This window comes from Durio zibethinus, chromosome 27 (genome assembly GCF_047325235.1).
Source record: "Durio zibethinus cultivar Kanyao isolate XHJ-2024 chromosome 27, ASM4732523v1, whole genome shotgun sequence".
Lineage (NCBI taxonomy): Eukaryota > Viridiplantae > Streptophyta > Magnoliopsida > Malvales > Malvaceae > Durio > Durio zibethinus.
Genome location: NC_143188.1, coordinates 3,149,901 through 3,165,859, shown reverse-complemented (window position 1 = coordinate 3,165,859; position 15,959 = coordinate 3,149,901). Strand labels below are relative to the sequence as shown.

Here is a 15,959-nt window from a genome sequence, read left to right as displayed (position 1 = left end):
GCTCAAAACAAAAATGAAAATTTTTATTTAACCTAATTGATCATTTTAAAATTGAATTGGTTCTTTTTATATTAATTTGTAGTAAAGTTTTTAAATTCTATTAAAATTTTATAAACTGTGTTAAAAAAATTATCATGTGTAATATTTTAAAAAGTTATATGATAACTCTTTAAAATCATTTGTAAAATTTAAAAATTTCATCAAGGATAAAATAATTTTTTTTTAATTTAAGAATTATAACTAAATTTTAGATTTGAGTACACTCGTTTTTTCTATTTTGAACGAGGAATTAAAGATACTGAACAGGAATTCTTTCAATTAGCTTCTCTACCACAGAACGAATAAAGGAAAATACAAAACAAAAGAAACGTAAGCGACGTGACCTAATTGAAAAACTATCTCACGTGTAATGAAGTTGACAAGTTCTTGTGACATTAAGCCAAAATATCTTTCCTTGTTTCTTATCAACTTATTTTTTATATAAGAGATGTAGTTTCAAAATAAAAAAAAAAATTATATATGAATTTTAATTTTAGATTTATTAAAATATTATTTTTAAAAAAATATATGAATTAATTGAATTAAATTTTAAATTTTATTTCAAAATTTTACTTTATAAAAGACAAATAACAATGCAATTAGAATCAAACATATTAAAAAGTTACACCATAATAATAAAAAAAGAAGAAAGAAAAAAAGGGTTCGAAAAAACTCCAAAGCCATCAGCTTGACCATCCAGATACATTGGACAGAAAATTAACTTATCGAAGTTTCTGATAAGCACGTGCCAACAATTCTCAGCCATGGGATTCCTCCACGTGTTTAATTGGAGGACCCAAAAGTGCTGCCAAACCCAAAAGGGGTATTATTTTTCATCCATATAAAATGCTATTTTCACTCACATGAGCCATGCAGATAATACAAAAAACTTTCACTACATAGTCACAAGCTTTAGTTTTGGCCATGGAGGGTAGTTCTAAAGGCAAGGAAGACAAGGAAGGCGGAGGCGAGACAACTCGATACCGTGGCGTACGAAGGAGGCCTTGGGGGAAGTTTGCGGCTGAGATACGCGACTCGAATAGGCACGGTGCTCGTATTTGGCTCGGGACTTTTAACACAGCTGAGGAGGCGGCTCGAGCTTATGATAGAGCCGCTTATGCCATGAGAGGTCACTTAGCAATTCTTAATTTCCCGGAGGAGTATCCCATGGGTAGTGGCGGCGCTAATGTTCACTATGGTTCATCATCTTCCATGGGTTCTTCTTCTTCTTCTTCTTCTTCTTCTTCTTCATCTGCAACTACGGAGAGAGGCAAACAGGTTTTTGAAATAGAGTATTTGGATGATAAGTTGCTTGAAGAACTCCTTGAAAATGAAGAGAAAAAGGGCAAGAAAATGTGAAGGGATGGTGATGTGGTGATCAAGAAGAAGAAAACTGCTCTTTGGCTTCTTAATTGAACTGGTCAAGTATCTTGAAAGTCTTTCTTGATTTTTTCCTTTGATAACTAAAGCACTTATTTTCGTAGGAAAATATTTTCCACCAACACATTAATTAGAGTGAAGCCTCTGGTTTTGTCATGTATCTGGAAATATATTGTCACTATCTCAATTCTAAATAATAGACACTATTTATAAATGTGGGTCAAGATCATCATTACCTCAAGCAATTTCTGTTACTTGAAATGCAAAATGAATTTGATTTTCCATTTATTTCCTCCTTTATATTTTATATAGAAAATTTTTGGCAAGACACACATTGAATAATTTATAAGTGCTTTTTCTTCTTTCATAATTTAATTTTAGTTGTTAAACCTTCTACAAAACCATGAACATGTTTGTAGCAAGGGACAAACAATATTAAGACAGATATGCACTCATTTTGAACTTAATTCTTGATGCTATATGTTAAACTATTAATGATACGAAAGAAGGGAATATTTGTGATGGCTGTACTAAAGCAAAGGTCATCAGCACTAGCTGGGCTCTCTTCTAATTCATGATATGGTATAGTTCTTTCTCCATCTCGCTTTGTTTGCTTATGTTTGATTTTGTAAAACTAAATTCATTTTTAATCAATTAATTTTTAAAACATATATAATATTATACTAAAACTTTAAAACATATTTTTCGAAAATTTGAAATTCAATTTTTGCAAATCTTATTTTTAAAAATTTTACAATTCTATGATTTTATTAAAAAAAAAGTAAAAATTGAATTTGCTTGATAACAAAAATCAATTGGGGACAAATATAATGGGATGAAGCTGGGAGTATAATTTAATCAAGTTAATTCAAATATCAACTTCAAATGAATCAACCTGCAGCTGTAAATTAGTAATGCTTTTATATCCTGACTAACCTATATGTATATACATCTTATATATGTTTATATATATATGGGGGTATGTTTTTCAATAGTCTTATTCTTATTTTTCTCATTGGTATTTTGTCACTTTAGATGAAATATGTTCTGCCTACTTGCCTTGTAGAAAGTTTTAGGTACTTGTTATATAGCCTTTGGATGAATGCATGAAATATGAATCATACAGAAACTTTTGCAAGCGTATGCATCCATTGAAGTAAGTATTAAATGAAGTTTATGTGAAAGTCTAGCATTAGATACTCGTTAGCCTGTTTGTGATTTATATTTCTGTTTGAATTGTCTATTTGCAGCAGATATTCTGCTTCTGTCAGATTTTGGAATAAAAAAAAGAAATGAAAGAGACCATGCAGTATTAGGGATCAGCTATATTTAACTTCCTTTACAATAGATAAGATAAGATATTTTTTTCAAGTAGCATAACATTTTGTTGCTATATAAGCACTTACAATATCAATTTGCTGTCCAATTAACATATGTTGTAGAATCCGAGCATCTGACTCAATTGATTGATGTATGATATTTGCTTCCGAATATGCACTTCTTCAAATAAAAAAACATATGTTATATGGTGCATGCTACTCATATTTACCAAAATAAATTAAATAGTTTATATTTGATGGACCCTTTCCAAATTGCACATAACTAGAGCTTTAGGTAATGATTGCCTTTTTTTATTTGATGAATTATATATAAATTTTATGCATTATTAATGAATTAGATAATGTCACTTTATTAATGAGTAAATAAAATTAATATATATAAAAAATTAATATTCTTTTAAAAAACTATTTATTAAAGAAAGGTGTTATCTTATTTTTAGGTAATATATAAAATTTATACATTAATAATGCATTAAATATAAACGAGTAACATTGTCAAAAGAAAATTACTTTTCAAATGAATGTATACTCACAAAGAATTGCTCCAAATTTATACCAGCAATAATTAGATTTCTCTCTAGCTTGCTCTCATCTATACAAGCTCACTACATTGATTTTCTAGCTGTTGATGTTGCTGTTAATGTGATATTTGCGGCGTATACTTTATATACTAAAAAACTATTATTAATTTAGAGAATTTGTAAATTATTAGTCTATACATACTCCAACCCTTTGTTTTCTGCTAAAACACAAGCATATTCCTATAGCTTTCAGTAAGTTCCAAGTGACAGGCGCAGCCCACAAAGAAATACTCCTATCATTTTCTATCAACCCCAAAATTTCTAGCACAATTATATTGTATATCAATCAAAGGTATCCAGAAGGGAGAATAGCGAGAGTCCCAAACCTAGCTTCTTAGAATATGCAAAGCGTTTTCTATATGAAAACCTCATCACGTGTGGCCAGCCATTTTTAATCTTCCTGTGAAATCTAAGTAGATTTGAAACTTTCAAGTATACTTTTTCTTAATGCAAGCCAAAGGTAAAAACTAAATTAATTGCAGGCGCAAGAATAAGAATTTCACTTCCCTCTAATTCAAGATCCTTCAACTAGAGGATATATGGGATAAATGTATGCGTGTTTAATATATAAAAAAGTAACTTTGAAGAATTTAGTGCAGCTCTCTTTAAAAGATGCATTAGCGTAAATGAAATTTGAATTTCAATATCTATAATTTTTTCTTTTATCTTTATGTTACTGGTAGGATCATGATAATTCTGAAACTAGTTATTAAACATAAAGCCCCTAATCAATTAACCATCTAAACTAGTGAAAGCATAATAAAATAATTAATCAATTATACAAAAGATAATAATTTATGTGATTCAACCCAATTGGTTTACGTCTACAAATAACAAATAAGTTCCACTAATTTAGAGAATTACAAACAAACAAATCTTAATCAACTACACGATAATAATACTCATAAACCCTCCCAATCTATTTTAATCCTATGAAATATTTTTAACCCTAATAAATACATACCCATATGCATCAATACACTATACCTATATGAACTATCTTATCGTCTAGTCTACTTATACATACACACACAACCTATGTGAATTATCTCATTTTTCTCTAGTTCACTCAAACATACACACCTACACCCATAAAGACATTAATCTTCTATAGTCCTATAGGTGTTTATCTCATAAAACTCTACAATTTTCTTACATTTTTTTTTCATACCCAATTCTATAAAAATTTTATCTATTTATAAGCATATAAATTTGTTCATCAAGAATCTTTTTTTTTAGACTTTATTTCTTATGAGTCTTTTTATCCATCAATAATATGTAATAATTTCAAACAAATTTGTTATAAGATTTAAATCATTATTCTCAACAATTATGACCTTCTTTATATATATATATATATGTATGTATGTATGTATATGAAGACGGCATTAATTTTGTAATTTGTCACCATTGATTCTGATGGCCTTTGCTTTGCATATATCTGATCACCGCCACTGCGATATTCCACAGAATGCTAGAAGATAATTTTAAAGAAGATTCTGAATATTATCTTCACAAAATATTTCTTTATATGATCAGATATCACCTTCTTTTTTAGGGGTACTGGGACAACTGGACGTGCAATGGTCTGAAGAGGATAATATTTGGAGATTGATGAATAATTTCTTACATGTCAACTTTAAGACAAATCCTCATCTGTTATTACCATAGGCATCACATCGACAACTAATCTAAAGCCTTATACTTGTTGTAAGATTCCCAATTTGTTCTCTAGAAACATGATTTCAGTAAATCAAGAATCAAACTGTAGTCATAAAGATCTTAAATTTCACCTGGTGCTGTTGATGTACCATGTCAATTTCTTACTACGCCTGGATTTGTCACCAAAACTTGCCTTCACTAAATTGCCTGGCAATCAAATACAAAGGAAATCAATTGGAAATTGCTTGTCATTCCACTTCATACCAGAAAATTAACATTTCTCCGTAAGCTATGGTGTTGCTTACTGACTTGAGCGTCTCCTCCCACAACAAGTTTTATACAGCAACTGCTAACAAGAAAAATTCATTAAGGGGAATCAATATGGAAATCTTGTTAATTGGTTTTCTATCCCCCAACTGCCCAAACTTGCTGCTAGTGGTCTCCTATTCTACTTAATTTCTCCATTTTGGCAGTAGAAATTCATTGTGTAAAATATGTAGGAAGCCAACTAGGTTCAAACAAATTCCTTGAAAAACTTGGGGTCCTTTAACACCATCTATTGATATGTAAAACAACTGCAATTGTTTTAACTTAAGATTTGCATTGATCTAACATTTGCAGCTAGCAATAATTAATCAAATTCATTATTTTAGCAATCATTTTTTCACTTCCATTTTGTGCAAAAAATTAATCCGTATCAATGAGTATATTGTGCCTTAAAAACCATTTTTCACTAATTTCCTCCTTGTTACTTCCATCTTCAATTAATGTTTCTCTATATAGTGGTTCAACACTTTAAACTGCATTTTTGTTCAAGTTTAATTAGTTGGTTGAAAATTCAGTATGAAATTAGGTTAAACAATTCAATCAGTCACTGGAAAAGTTGCTTAAATGAATTGCCTCTTTGGAGAAATGAACAAAAAATGGGATTAGAAAAAAAAGAAAACCTTTGTTCAGGGAAAAAGATTCAATATATATCATAATCAAGTGGCAGAAATTCATACTTGTAGTCTACTGTAAAGAAAAGGAGGCATAGAAAGAAATTTCAACCAACCAGAGTGCATTGAACATTATTAAGAATTATGAATCTTGCATTCTTTTCTTCTTCTCCTCTTCAGTTTCAAGAAGCTCATCCAACACCTTGTCATCCAAATACTCAAACTCAAAAACCTGCTTTTCTTGTCCACTTGATGATGAACTTCCTTGCTCAAAGCTCTTACCAGCATTAGCAGAAGAAGATGGATAAGGAGATGATCCCCCCATCACTTGAGGATAATACTCATTGGGGAAGTTCAAGATAGCCATATGGCCTCTCATGCTAAACGCTGCGCGATCATAAGCTCGAGCAGCCTCCTCCGCCGTATCAAATGTGCCTAGCCATAACCGTGCACCACGCCTTGAAGGGTCCCGAATTTCAGCTGCATATTTTCCCCATGGCCTTCTCCTCACTCCCCTATATCGAATTTCTTCTCTTCCTTTCTCTTCCTTTTCCTTACTTTGATTTGGATTCTCCATGCTAGTTTCCCCTTCTCCTTAATCTAATAAAGAGAAAAAAAAAAACAATGAAAAGAAAGAAAAAAAACCCTAACTATAGTTATTCTTATTTCAACCTAAAATTAACTTTTAATCGACTTACCTTTTTAGCTTTCAATTGTGATTGTCTTCAAGCATTTGATGGCTTCCACGTTTCACTAATTTCTGATTATTTATAGTATAAAGATATTTGGTGAACTGATCCAACCCAGATCTGACGGATGTCGGTGAACCTGAAGAACGTGGATTGACCATAAAAACTTTGACTTGTAGTATGAAGATTTGGTGGCTTTGCAAAAATTCGATTGTTAAAGCTTTACGAGAAATTGAATTCAAAAGGGGTGATAATGTGTTTTCCATTTATTAATTAGTAGCATTTTTAAAATGTGATTTGGATTCTTTGCTCTTTCCTAGGAACGGAATATTGGTTAATAGACTTTTCTTGCACACAATTTATGTTCCATCAACCTGACCTCCCTGAAGATAGATTTGTAAGAGAATTCTTGATACCCGCTATCAAATAAAATGCGTTCCTCAATCTCTTTATTTTATTTGAAATAAAAATGAAAAATTTACAATTAAATTTCAATTATCTATATAATTAATAAGATAAGATTTAAATAATTTCATGTTCCCGTTAAAATATTAATCTATGATATATTTATCAGTAATTATAAATATTATGCTCATGAAATAATAAATTTTAAATCATAGTATATATCAAGTTGAAGATTCACCTTCGAAATCTCACTAAAAAAAATCGTTAAGGAACGCAAAAGAAAATAAATAATTTTACCATATGGAATGATAGATTTCTTTCGCTACTTAATATTGTCACATTATGACTCGTCCAATATAACGTTTCATTCAATGTTGACTGTTATGCACTACTCTTAATAAAATAATGACTACGTAGAAAACATAAAATTATAGCATATAAAGTATATTTTTTATTGGAACATATGACCTATAATTATTATAATAAAATTAATTAATTATAATTTAATATTACATAAGATTCATAAAAAAATTATATAGAATTCACATTTTTAAGTGATAAATCCTTATATAATTTTTTATTGTGATTTGTTAATAGTAATATTAAAGTAAATACGAGAAATTAATTAAAAAAAATTTAAACAAATATCAATTATAAATTTATATAAAAATGTATTATTTATACTTAAATAAAATAATAAAAACTTTTATTATTGAAAAATATCTTTGTCGTGTAGAAAGAAAGAGCCCATTATAAATCACCAGGCCCACTTACGCCTGCTCAAACTCAGTATTGACCTGTATTTTTTTTTTTTTTTTGAAGCTACCATTAATTACTAGCTTGGAAAGGATATCGATGAAATCCAATAAAAAAAAAATTATTGAGAATAATAGAAACCGTTCGTTAATACGCAGCCAACAAATGATATCCATCGGTCACATCTATGCAGCCAACAATGATATCCATCGGTCCCATATATGGTAAAGATGAGTATGTTCATGTACTAAAAATTAATGTCGATTTAACAGAAATTCGTCTTTTTTAAATGGATTTTGATCTTACGGATTGGATTCCATAAAAATTATCATGACTATTTTATATAATTTAATTACAGTTATAAAATCTTAACTTATAATACATAAATAAATTTTATTTTAAATATTTGATGATACAATTTCAAGAAACTAATTAGTTTCTAAAATTAGAAATAGAAAGGAACATGTATTCTTTTCATTAAAAAAGAAATATATAAAATTTTTGATAAATATGCAAAAAAAAAATGTTAATTTAACTGTTGAAATTCATAATAGTGTGTCTTATTTTGTAAATCAATGATTGGATTAATTTTTTTATTTTCTCTTTCTTTCTTTCTACCAAATGAAATGCAAAATTTAGATTTTGAATTCTCTTTTAGTTTGTTAGCCTCACCATGTGTGTGTAACTTGCCTTCATCTATTGACAATTTTGGAAAATAGGTAAGAAAAGTCATTGAATGGTAACTAACTGGAAAATCAAATTGAGGTTGTTCAAAAACCTTTGGCCCTGAAATTGGATGGCGGAGCCCCTCGCATATCTGTTAAAAAATTAATCCTTGGTTTGATTTCCTGTTGACCATGACCGAAACTTTTCGACAACTCAAAACTCTGGGTCTCGTGGAAAAATCGTAGAAAAATCAAAATTGTCTCTCTTCACTTTCTTTTAAAACATAATAAACCACAAAGTAGGCACAATCCTCGTCGTAAAAGGTGGCCATTTGCTCCATTTTATAACCAATTCTTTCCTCTCTTTGTTTTGTTTTGATTTTTTTTATTTTTTTTTATCATAATTACATTTAAATCTTTTTAAATTCTGTTCCTCTCTACTCTTTAAAATTGTTTTTTTTTTTCTTTTTGTAAATGATTAATATTTGGTCACTAGTTTTCTTTTTTTTTGGCTAAAATTTGGTCACACGTTTAAATAATTTAATATATATATGTAGAAAATATGAATCATGAGGGGGAAAGAGAGGAAAGAATTGGCATGGAATGTTCAAGACATGACAAGACTCTAAATGATATGGTAAATGGCATCTCAATTTGGTTTGGAAGTCCATGCTATTATAATGCTTCTTTGACCCTGTAAAAGTTATGGTAATCTAGAATCATTTTATTTAATCCTTTGTTAAAGAACTATTGTATTACCCCTAGCTATTAGAATTTAAATATGTAGGTTGAATAGTTTCTCAATTAATTAAAAATTTTATGATTTTTTCTCGTATAAATCTTTTTAACTTAGTCTTGGATTTGAATCTGGAAAATTTCAATCATTTTTCATTTTGTATACAAGTGGTATTTACACAAAAATATTAGGCCAAAAGGCCCCAATCTAATCACACAAATGGAAGTGAAATCAAATAATCAATCAATCACATAAGAGACAATAATTTAATATGGTTCAGTCTAATAGACTTACGTCCACGGATGAGAAATAAGATCCGCTAGTTATAGAGAATTACAAACATACATAAAAACATATCAACTACTCAACAATCAATAGCTATAGACCATTTCAATCTCTTCTAGTCATATGAAGTATTCTCAACTCAAACAAACACATACCCATATGCACCCTTTCAATACAACCAAACGCATACCCATATGTACCTATACATCATACCTATATGAACCCTCTCAATCTCCTCTAGTCCACTCCCAAACATTTAAACATATACACTTATAAGACGTAAATCCCTAGTACTCTTATGGGGTGTCTATCTCACAAAACTCTACAACTCTCTTATATTTTTTTCTTATACCTAACCATGTAGAGACTTCACATGTTTATAACCATATAAACTTGCCTATTAAAAATCCCTTTCCTCTTAGAATTCTTCTCTTGCAAGTCAACCTTGCCTATTAAGAATCCATTTCCTCTTAAAATTTTTCTCCTGCAAGTTAAACTTATCTATTAAAAATTCTCTTTCTCTTAGAATTCTTCTTTTGTAATTTTTCTTTTGCAAGTCTTCTTATCCATCAAGCAATATTTGGTCAATCCCAAAAAAATCTCTTATGAGATTTGAGTCATTATTCCCAACCAAAAAAAAAAAGAAAATTCTCCCCCATTTTCATAAATCTCATATTGCTAATATCAAAATTCGAACTAAAAAGTTTTTCAAATAGAGTTTAAACTCTAACTTCTATGGTGTCTTATTAGATATACTATTTTTTTTATTCATTTACCTCACTCTTTAGATCTTCATCTGGATTTAAGTGAAAAACTCATTAATTATGTGTATTTATTAAGGTAAACATTTTGGATAACTAGTTACATATTTGTATCTTTGATAACACAAGTCTTCATAGTACTGTTATGTTTCTCTAGTTTTAGTATACAAGTAACACTAAATTGAAGCATTTCACTTTCCATTCCTTTCTATTACAATAATACAATAAATTAATTATAATAAATAAATATTAATTAAGTATTAACTCAAATGACATGACATGCATGTGATACGATTTTTGAAGGTTGTGGGTTTGATAAGTCACGCATGTAATATCCTACTCAAATGAGTTAAGTAGATAGAGATATAGAGGTCAAAGGTAGATTTTTAGGACATGTAACATTCTTTTCATATAAATTAAATAAAAAAGAATCAAAAGATTAAAAGTAGATTAAAATTTTGTTAAAAAAAATATTAAGCTTAATCTTTTTTTTTTCTTTTTGAGAAATATTAAGCTTACTCCTTGATAGCAACAAGCTTCAATAATGTAATATAAAACTTACTAAATTAATGAAAAGAAAAGAGATTGTAATTGGGTTTGAGGTTTCAAGCAAATATAAAAGGGATTTGTGATTTTAGTATTGGTAATTGAGGCATTTGATTTTTTTTTTATATAAAAAATGTCACAATTTGATATAAAAGAAAGAGTTGTAGGCATTTAATCTTTCAAAAGTGAGAATATGTAAAGTTTTTCTATTAGTACTCATTAGCATTTTCTATGAAACAGGAATTGTGCAAAGATATAGATATTCATTATATCTGGGTATAGCTTAACAATAATAATAAAATCTTGAAACTTCAAAGATCCACAATTTAAAATATTCAAAAACTTCGTAATTCAACAATCACTAATGTAAGTTGAAACTCAAAGATTCATAATTTGAGTTCAAATAATCACCACTTTGAAATTCAAAGGTTTGCAATTCAAAGATTCACAAAGTTCAAAGGTTCACAAAGCTTTCAAATTCACAAGAATTTTCAGTTTCGTAAGAATTTTTAGATTGACAAGAATTTCAATTTCACGTTTGAGAGATTTACATCCAGAGTTTAATCTAGAGATTCACAAAAACTTAGATTCGTAAGATTTTCAATTTTGCTTTTGAAAATTCACATCCAAAGTTTAATTTAGAGATTTGAAAGGATTTCAATTTGCAAGAATTTGATTCGCAATATTTCATATTCGTAAGGATTTCGGGCTTGCAAGAATTTGGTTATCAAGGATTTCAGGTTTGCAAGGATTTTTAGATTCGTAAAAATTTGATTCACAAAATTTCATATTTGCAAGAATTTTTAGATTAGCAAGAATTTGATTCTCAAAATTTTTATTTTGCAAGGATTAAAGATTCGCGAAAATTTTTAAATTCGCAAGAATTTTCAAAATTGCAAGAATTCAAATTCACAAGATTTTAAGATTTGCAAGAACTTAGATTCACAAAATTTTAAGATTCACATTTGAAGTTTAATTTAAGGATTTGCATCAAAATTGCAAGGCTCACATTCAACATTTAAAGATTTATATTTGAATTTTTTAGATTTACACCTAAAAGTTAAAGATTTAAAAAAAAATTTAGGGATTCACTTCCAAGATTTTAAAAAATTCTCATTAAAAAATTTTAGTGTTTCACATCCGATATTCCTCATTTAAAAACTTCAGGGTTTTATGCAAAACTCAAAGCTTCTTATTCAAATTCAAAGATTCATATTTGATAAATTTTAGAATTTCACATCTAAACTCAAAGGTTCTCATTCAAAAAATTTAAGAGTTCACATCTAAAATTTTAAAGCTTCTCATTCGAAAACTTTTGGTGATTCACATCTAATACTTCGAAGATTCAGATTCAAAAAATTTTGGAGATTCACATAAATTTTTAAGATTCCCATTTAAAACTCAAAGACAAAGATTTTCATTCAAAGATTTTCATCTGAAACTCAGAAATTCTCATTTAAAACTTCTTAAAGATTCTTATTTAAAACTAAAAAAATTTCATTTAAAACTTAAAAATTCTCATTTAAAAATTAAATATTAACATTAAAAATGCTTCTTTAAAAGGCTCCACAACTTTAGAATTCCAAATGTTTTCCTTATAAAACATTTTTCAATTCGAGGTTTCCCAAGTTTATCTTAAAAGTCTTTCCTCCAAAAGTTCAAAATTTTTTATCACAAAAATTCTCAATTTTTCATCAAATTCAAAATTTTGTATGTAATGAATGTCATGATCATGATGCAAATACTTTCTTAATGATGCAAATACAATAGTCTAGATTCTCACAATAATGCAAATACCATACTTTAAACCATGATTCAAATGTTCACTACATGATGTAAGTGCATGGCTAAACCAAAGTTTTAAATATTCACCAAATTATATACATGTATTATTTAAACTACAATGCAAACGTAATGCATGAAATGCAGATATCATTAACATTAATGTCATGAAATTCTAATTAATTGTGGTAACTTGGTTTTCAAGACTCCACCATCTCACATTTCTCTTTTTAGTTTCTCAGCACTAACAATTTCAGAACAAATTTCATCCACTAATTCACATTATTTCCATTATCTAATCATAACTCACAGGCTATGTTGACCAATCCAACACCGTATTTATCGTCATCTCAGGCTTCTTTCATCTTTTCATTTTTTTAACCCCTATCATCTTGGATTTCTTTTCAAAAGAATGCAAGAATTTTTTATGAACATTATCATTCATTAATTATCATTTCAAATCATGAAAAATATAATGCAGTCATACATTTCATCGATTTATTCTGGGGATGCGAAAATAAGAGAGTATAAGGTGAATTGGGAAAAAGGTAATCAATACAAGAATGAGTCTAGTACAAAAATAAATGGGCAAAATAATAAATTCAAAGCATATCACTAGGGATGGTATTGTCCAAATAATGAATATTCAGACAATTTTTAACATTAATCCAAAATTATTTTTCAAAAACTCATTCCATTGACTATCGAAATCATTTTAGAGCTCATCAAACTTTGTCCTAGCTTTGGAAGATCTTCGAATGACATTGATTTTTCATAATTGAATTGTTCATCTAACTCTCAACTTAGATAGTTTTCTACACAAATCACCTTTTTAGGTTTTCAATTTGAGTCTTCTTTTTCTCTCATTTCATATTTTTCTCATTTTTTCATTTTTTTCACATTTATCATTTTTTTACTTTTTCACTTTCATTTTTTTCACTTTTTCATTTTTCATTTTTTTTTCACTTTATCCATTATTGATATATCCCACACATCAATTTTTAAAACACGAGAATATAGCATGATTCCATTGCTCTATTACACGCATGCCTTAGCTCAGTACATGATCATTCAATTCGAGCATTCACATTTAATCAAAATCAACTTTTAAGGGTTGTAATATAGGCTATCATCATTAGGGATCATAAAAAAAATGGATAAAATAGGCTCAAAACATATATTTAAAGGGTTTAAACCAAAAGATCATTATTCATCATATGATGCAACTTAGTACTTTGCATAATTCCACATCATTTCACTATTTTTTTTCTTTTTCATTCATCTTATTCCTTACAAAAAAAATTATTATTACTTTGTCTTAAATCATTTGTGGCATTCGTTTATTTATTTTTTTAGTAAAAGGGATTTTTTTCCTTTTTTTTTTTACTCTCGATCTTTGTGGCCTTTTACGATATTTTATCTCTTTCTTTTTTTAAATATGTTCTTCTTAAAATTTACCTCCCAGTATAGAGGGTGATCATTGGTTGGGATTTTTTTAGAAAAAAAATCATAATAAGTTCAAAAATGGTAGCAATAAATGATTTTATGAATGGTAAAAGAAAAGACGATCATTTTTCATCTCAAACGTGAATACTTTCTTTGAAAATCATTTATTGAAAAGGGACAAACTTATGGATCATTATAAAGGACTGCATATCTTCAAGATATATCTATTTCATATATGCTAGCAATTTATTTCTTTTACTCCAATAGTCTTCATAGATCAATATGAATGAATTTTCAAAATTAAATATCAGAATTATTGTTTATCATTGTTTAAACATTCATCATTTAGAATTTGAGAATGGAAATAAAAGCATGGGAAAAACTAAGCATAGAACAGTGGTTGGAGTGAAAGAGAAAATCTAATGAATGCATCAACTTGCCTTTTATTAAAATGGTAAAAAATGAAATCTTATTACATAAAAGGAATCCTAATATTACTCTAAAAGAAATTTTAGAATGACAAGCAACATCCAACTAGCCTTAACATCTTTGTCTTTCCCAAAATTATACCTCCGTGTGATCAGGAGAAGAGTTTTTATTAACATCCAGCCCTTTTGATTTGTCGAAACTTGCCAAGGTTTTTCCATCAAACTTTGCATATTGTGTTTGAAAGTAGGGCAAGTTTCAATAGAATGACCCATATTCCTATTATGGTAATTACATGTGGCATTAGCATCCTACCATTTGGGGTAGGGTGGTTTCAATGGTTTTAGAATAACTGAAGATACCAAGTAATTATTGACCAATTCTGTGAATATCTCAGTGTAAGTCATGGGAATAGGATCAATATAAGCCCTTTCTTAGTTATTCTGTGATCTTTTTAAACCACTCACTTAGTTGTTAGACCTATAAGCTTATATAGTGATATGACTAGACATATATACAGGCATTTGCAATGCTAGTTAATAGTTAGTAAGCTGGTTGTAAATATAGTTGATAAGAGACCTGTACAATACTATTAATTGTGGGGTGGTAAACAAGATGAACAAATGGTGTATATGGAGCATAGCTTTAGAATTGTTGCCTATTAAAATTCATAGCTTGAGCTTCGATTTTTTTCCTTTTAGCAACTTTTCTTTCTTGGTGGTTTTTCTTGTTAGAGCTTACCACTCTTGATAACATTTTTAATAATTTCTCCTAAAATCACCATATGAGCGAAGTTCTTCATTACATTTCCTATCATTTTTGCATAATAAAAAGATTTTAAAGTACTTACAAATAGCACTATAGTCTCTTTCTCAATCAAAGGTGGCTGAACTTGAATAACTATGTCTTTTCACCTATAGGCATACTCTTTAAAAGATTCAGTCACCTTTTTCTTTATATTCTGCAAAGAATGGCGATCAGGAGCTAGTTCTATTATATGCTAGTATTGACTAATGAAGTCGAGGGCCATCTCGCTCTAAAAGTGAATGCAGGTCCTGTCCAATTAGATATACCATCTAGCAGTAGAGCCAATAAAATTATCTTAAAAAACATGCATTTGTAGTTTTTCATTATTAGTATGAGTAGCCATTTTTCGACAGTATATAGTAATGTAGGTTATTGGATACTTTGTACCATCATATTTTTAAAACTTTGATACTTTGAACTTTAGAGGAATAATGACATCTGAGATTATATAGAGTCCAACAGCATCTATGAAACTATAAAAGCCAATTCCCTCCACTGCTCACAATCTTTCATCCAACAAGTTCATCTTTTGTTCAGTTTTTGAGCCCTTTAAGTCGTTACTACCTTCAACCTTAGCTTCTCTTTCTCTTCTAGATCATTCAAGTTAGGGATTAGTATTAATTTTACTACCTTTTTAGTAAAGACTGGATTTACATAACTCTAGTAATGCCCTAGGTTTGAAGCTAATGACATTTTAGGGTATGTATACCCTGTA

The 15,959-nt window shown here is 28.8% G+C and overlaps 2 protein-coding genes across 5 annotated transcripts; one reads left to right on the top strand and one right to left on the bottom strand.

Moving 5' to 3' along the window:
- Nucleotides 1–619: 619 nt before the first annotated feature.
- Nucleotides 620–1,655, top strand: LOC111279982 (ethylene-responsive transcription factor ERF096-like). The gene has a single exon (XM_022867085.2). The coding sequence runs from the start codon at nucleotides 964–966 to the stop codon at nucleotides 1,396–1,398; it is 435 nt and encodes a 144-aa protein (XP_022722820.2). The 5' UTR covers nucleotides 620–963; the 3' UTR covers nucleotides 1,399–1,655.
- A 1,220-nt stretch (nucleotides 1,656–2,875) lies between these two features.
- Nucleotides 2,876–6,739, bottom strand: LOC111280034 (ethylene-responsive transcription factor ERF098-like). 4 transcript variants are annotated; one of them, XR_016334598.1, is made up of 4 exons: nucleotides 6,639–6,739; nucleotides 6,057–6,540; nucleotides 5,134–5,209; nucleotides 2,876–2,919 (listed from the first exon to the last, which is right to left on the bottom strand). XR_016334598.1 is itself a non-coding variant. In XM_089756220.1 (3 exons), exon 2 carries the CDS (start codon nucleotides 6,515–6,517, stop codon nucleotides 6,083–6,085), a length of 435 nt encoding a protein of 144 aa, XP_089612346.1. In that variant the 5' UTR covers nucleotides 6,518–6,540; nucleotides 6,639–6,739; the 3' UTR covers nucleotides 4,925–5,348; nucleotides 6,057–6,082. The 4 variants fall into 4 exon arrangements, 3 of the variants coding, with proteins under 3 accessions (XP_089612346.1, XP_022722919.1, XP_089612347.1); XM_089756220.1 differs by lacking the exon at nucleotides 2,876–2,919 and having other exon boundaries at nucleotides 4,925–5,348; XM_022867184.2 differs by lacking the exon at nucleotides 2,876–2,919 and having other exon boundaries at nucleotides 4,925–5,209.
- Nucleotides 6,740–15,959: the final 9,220 nt, after the last annotated feature.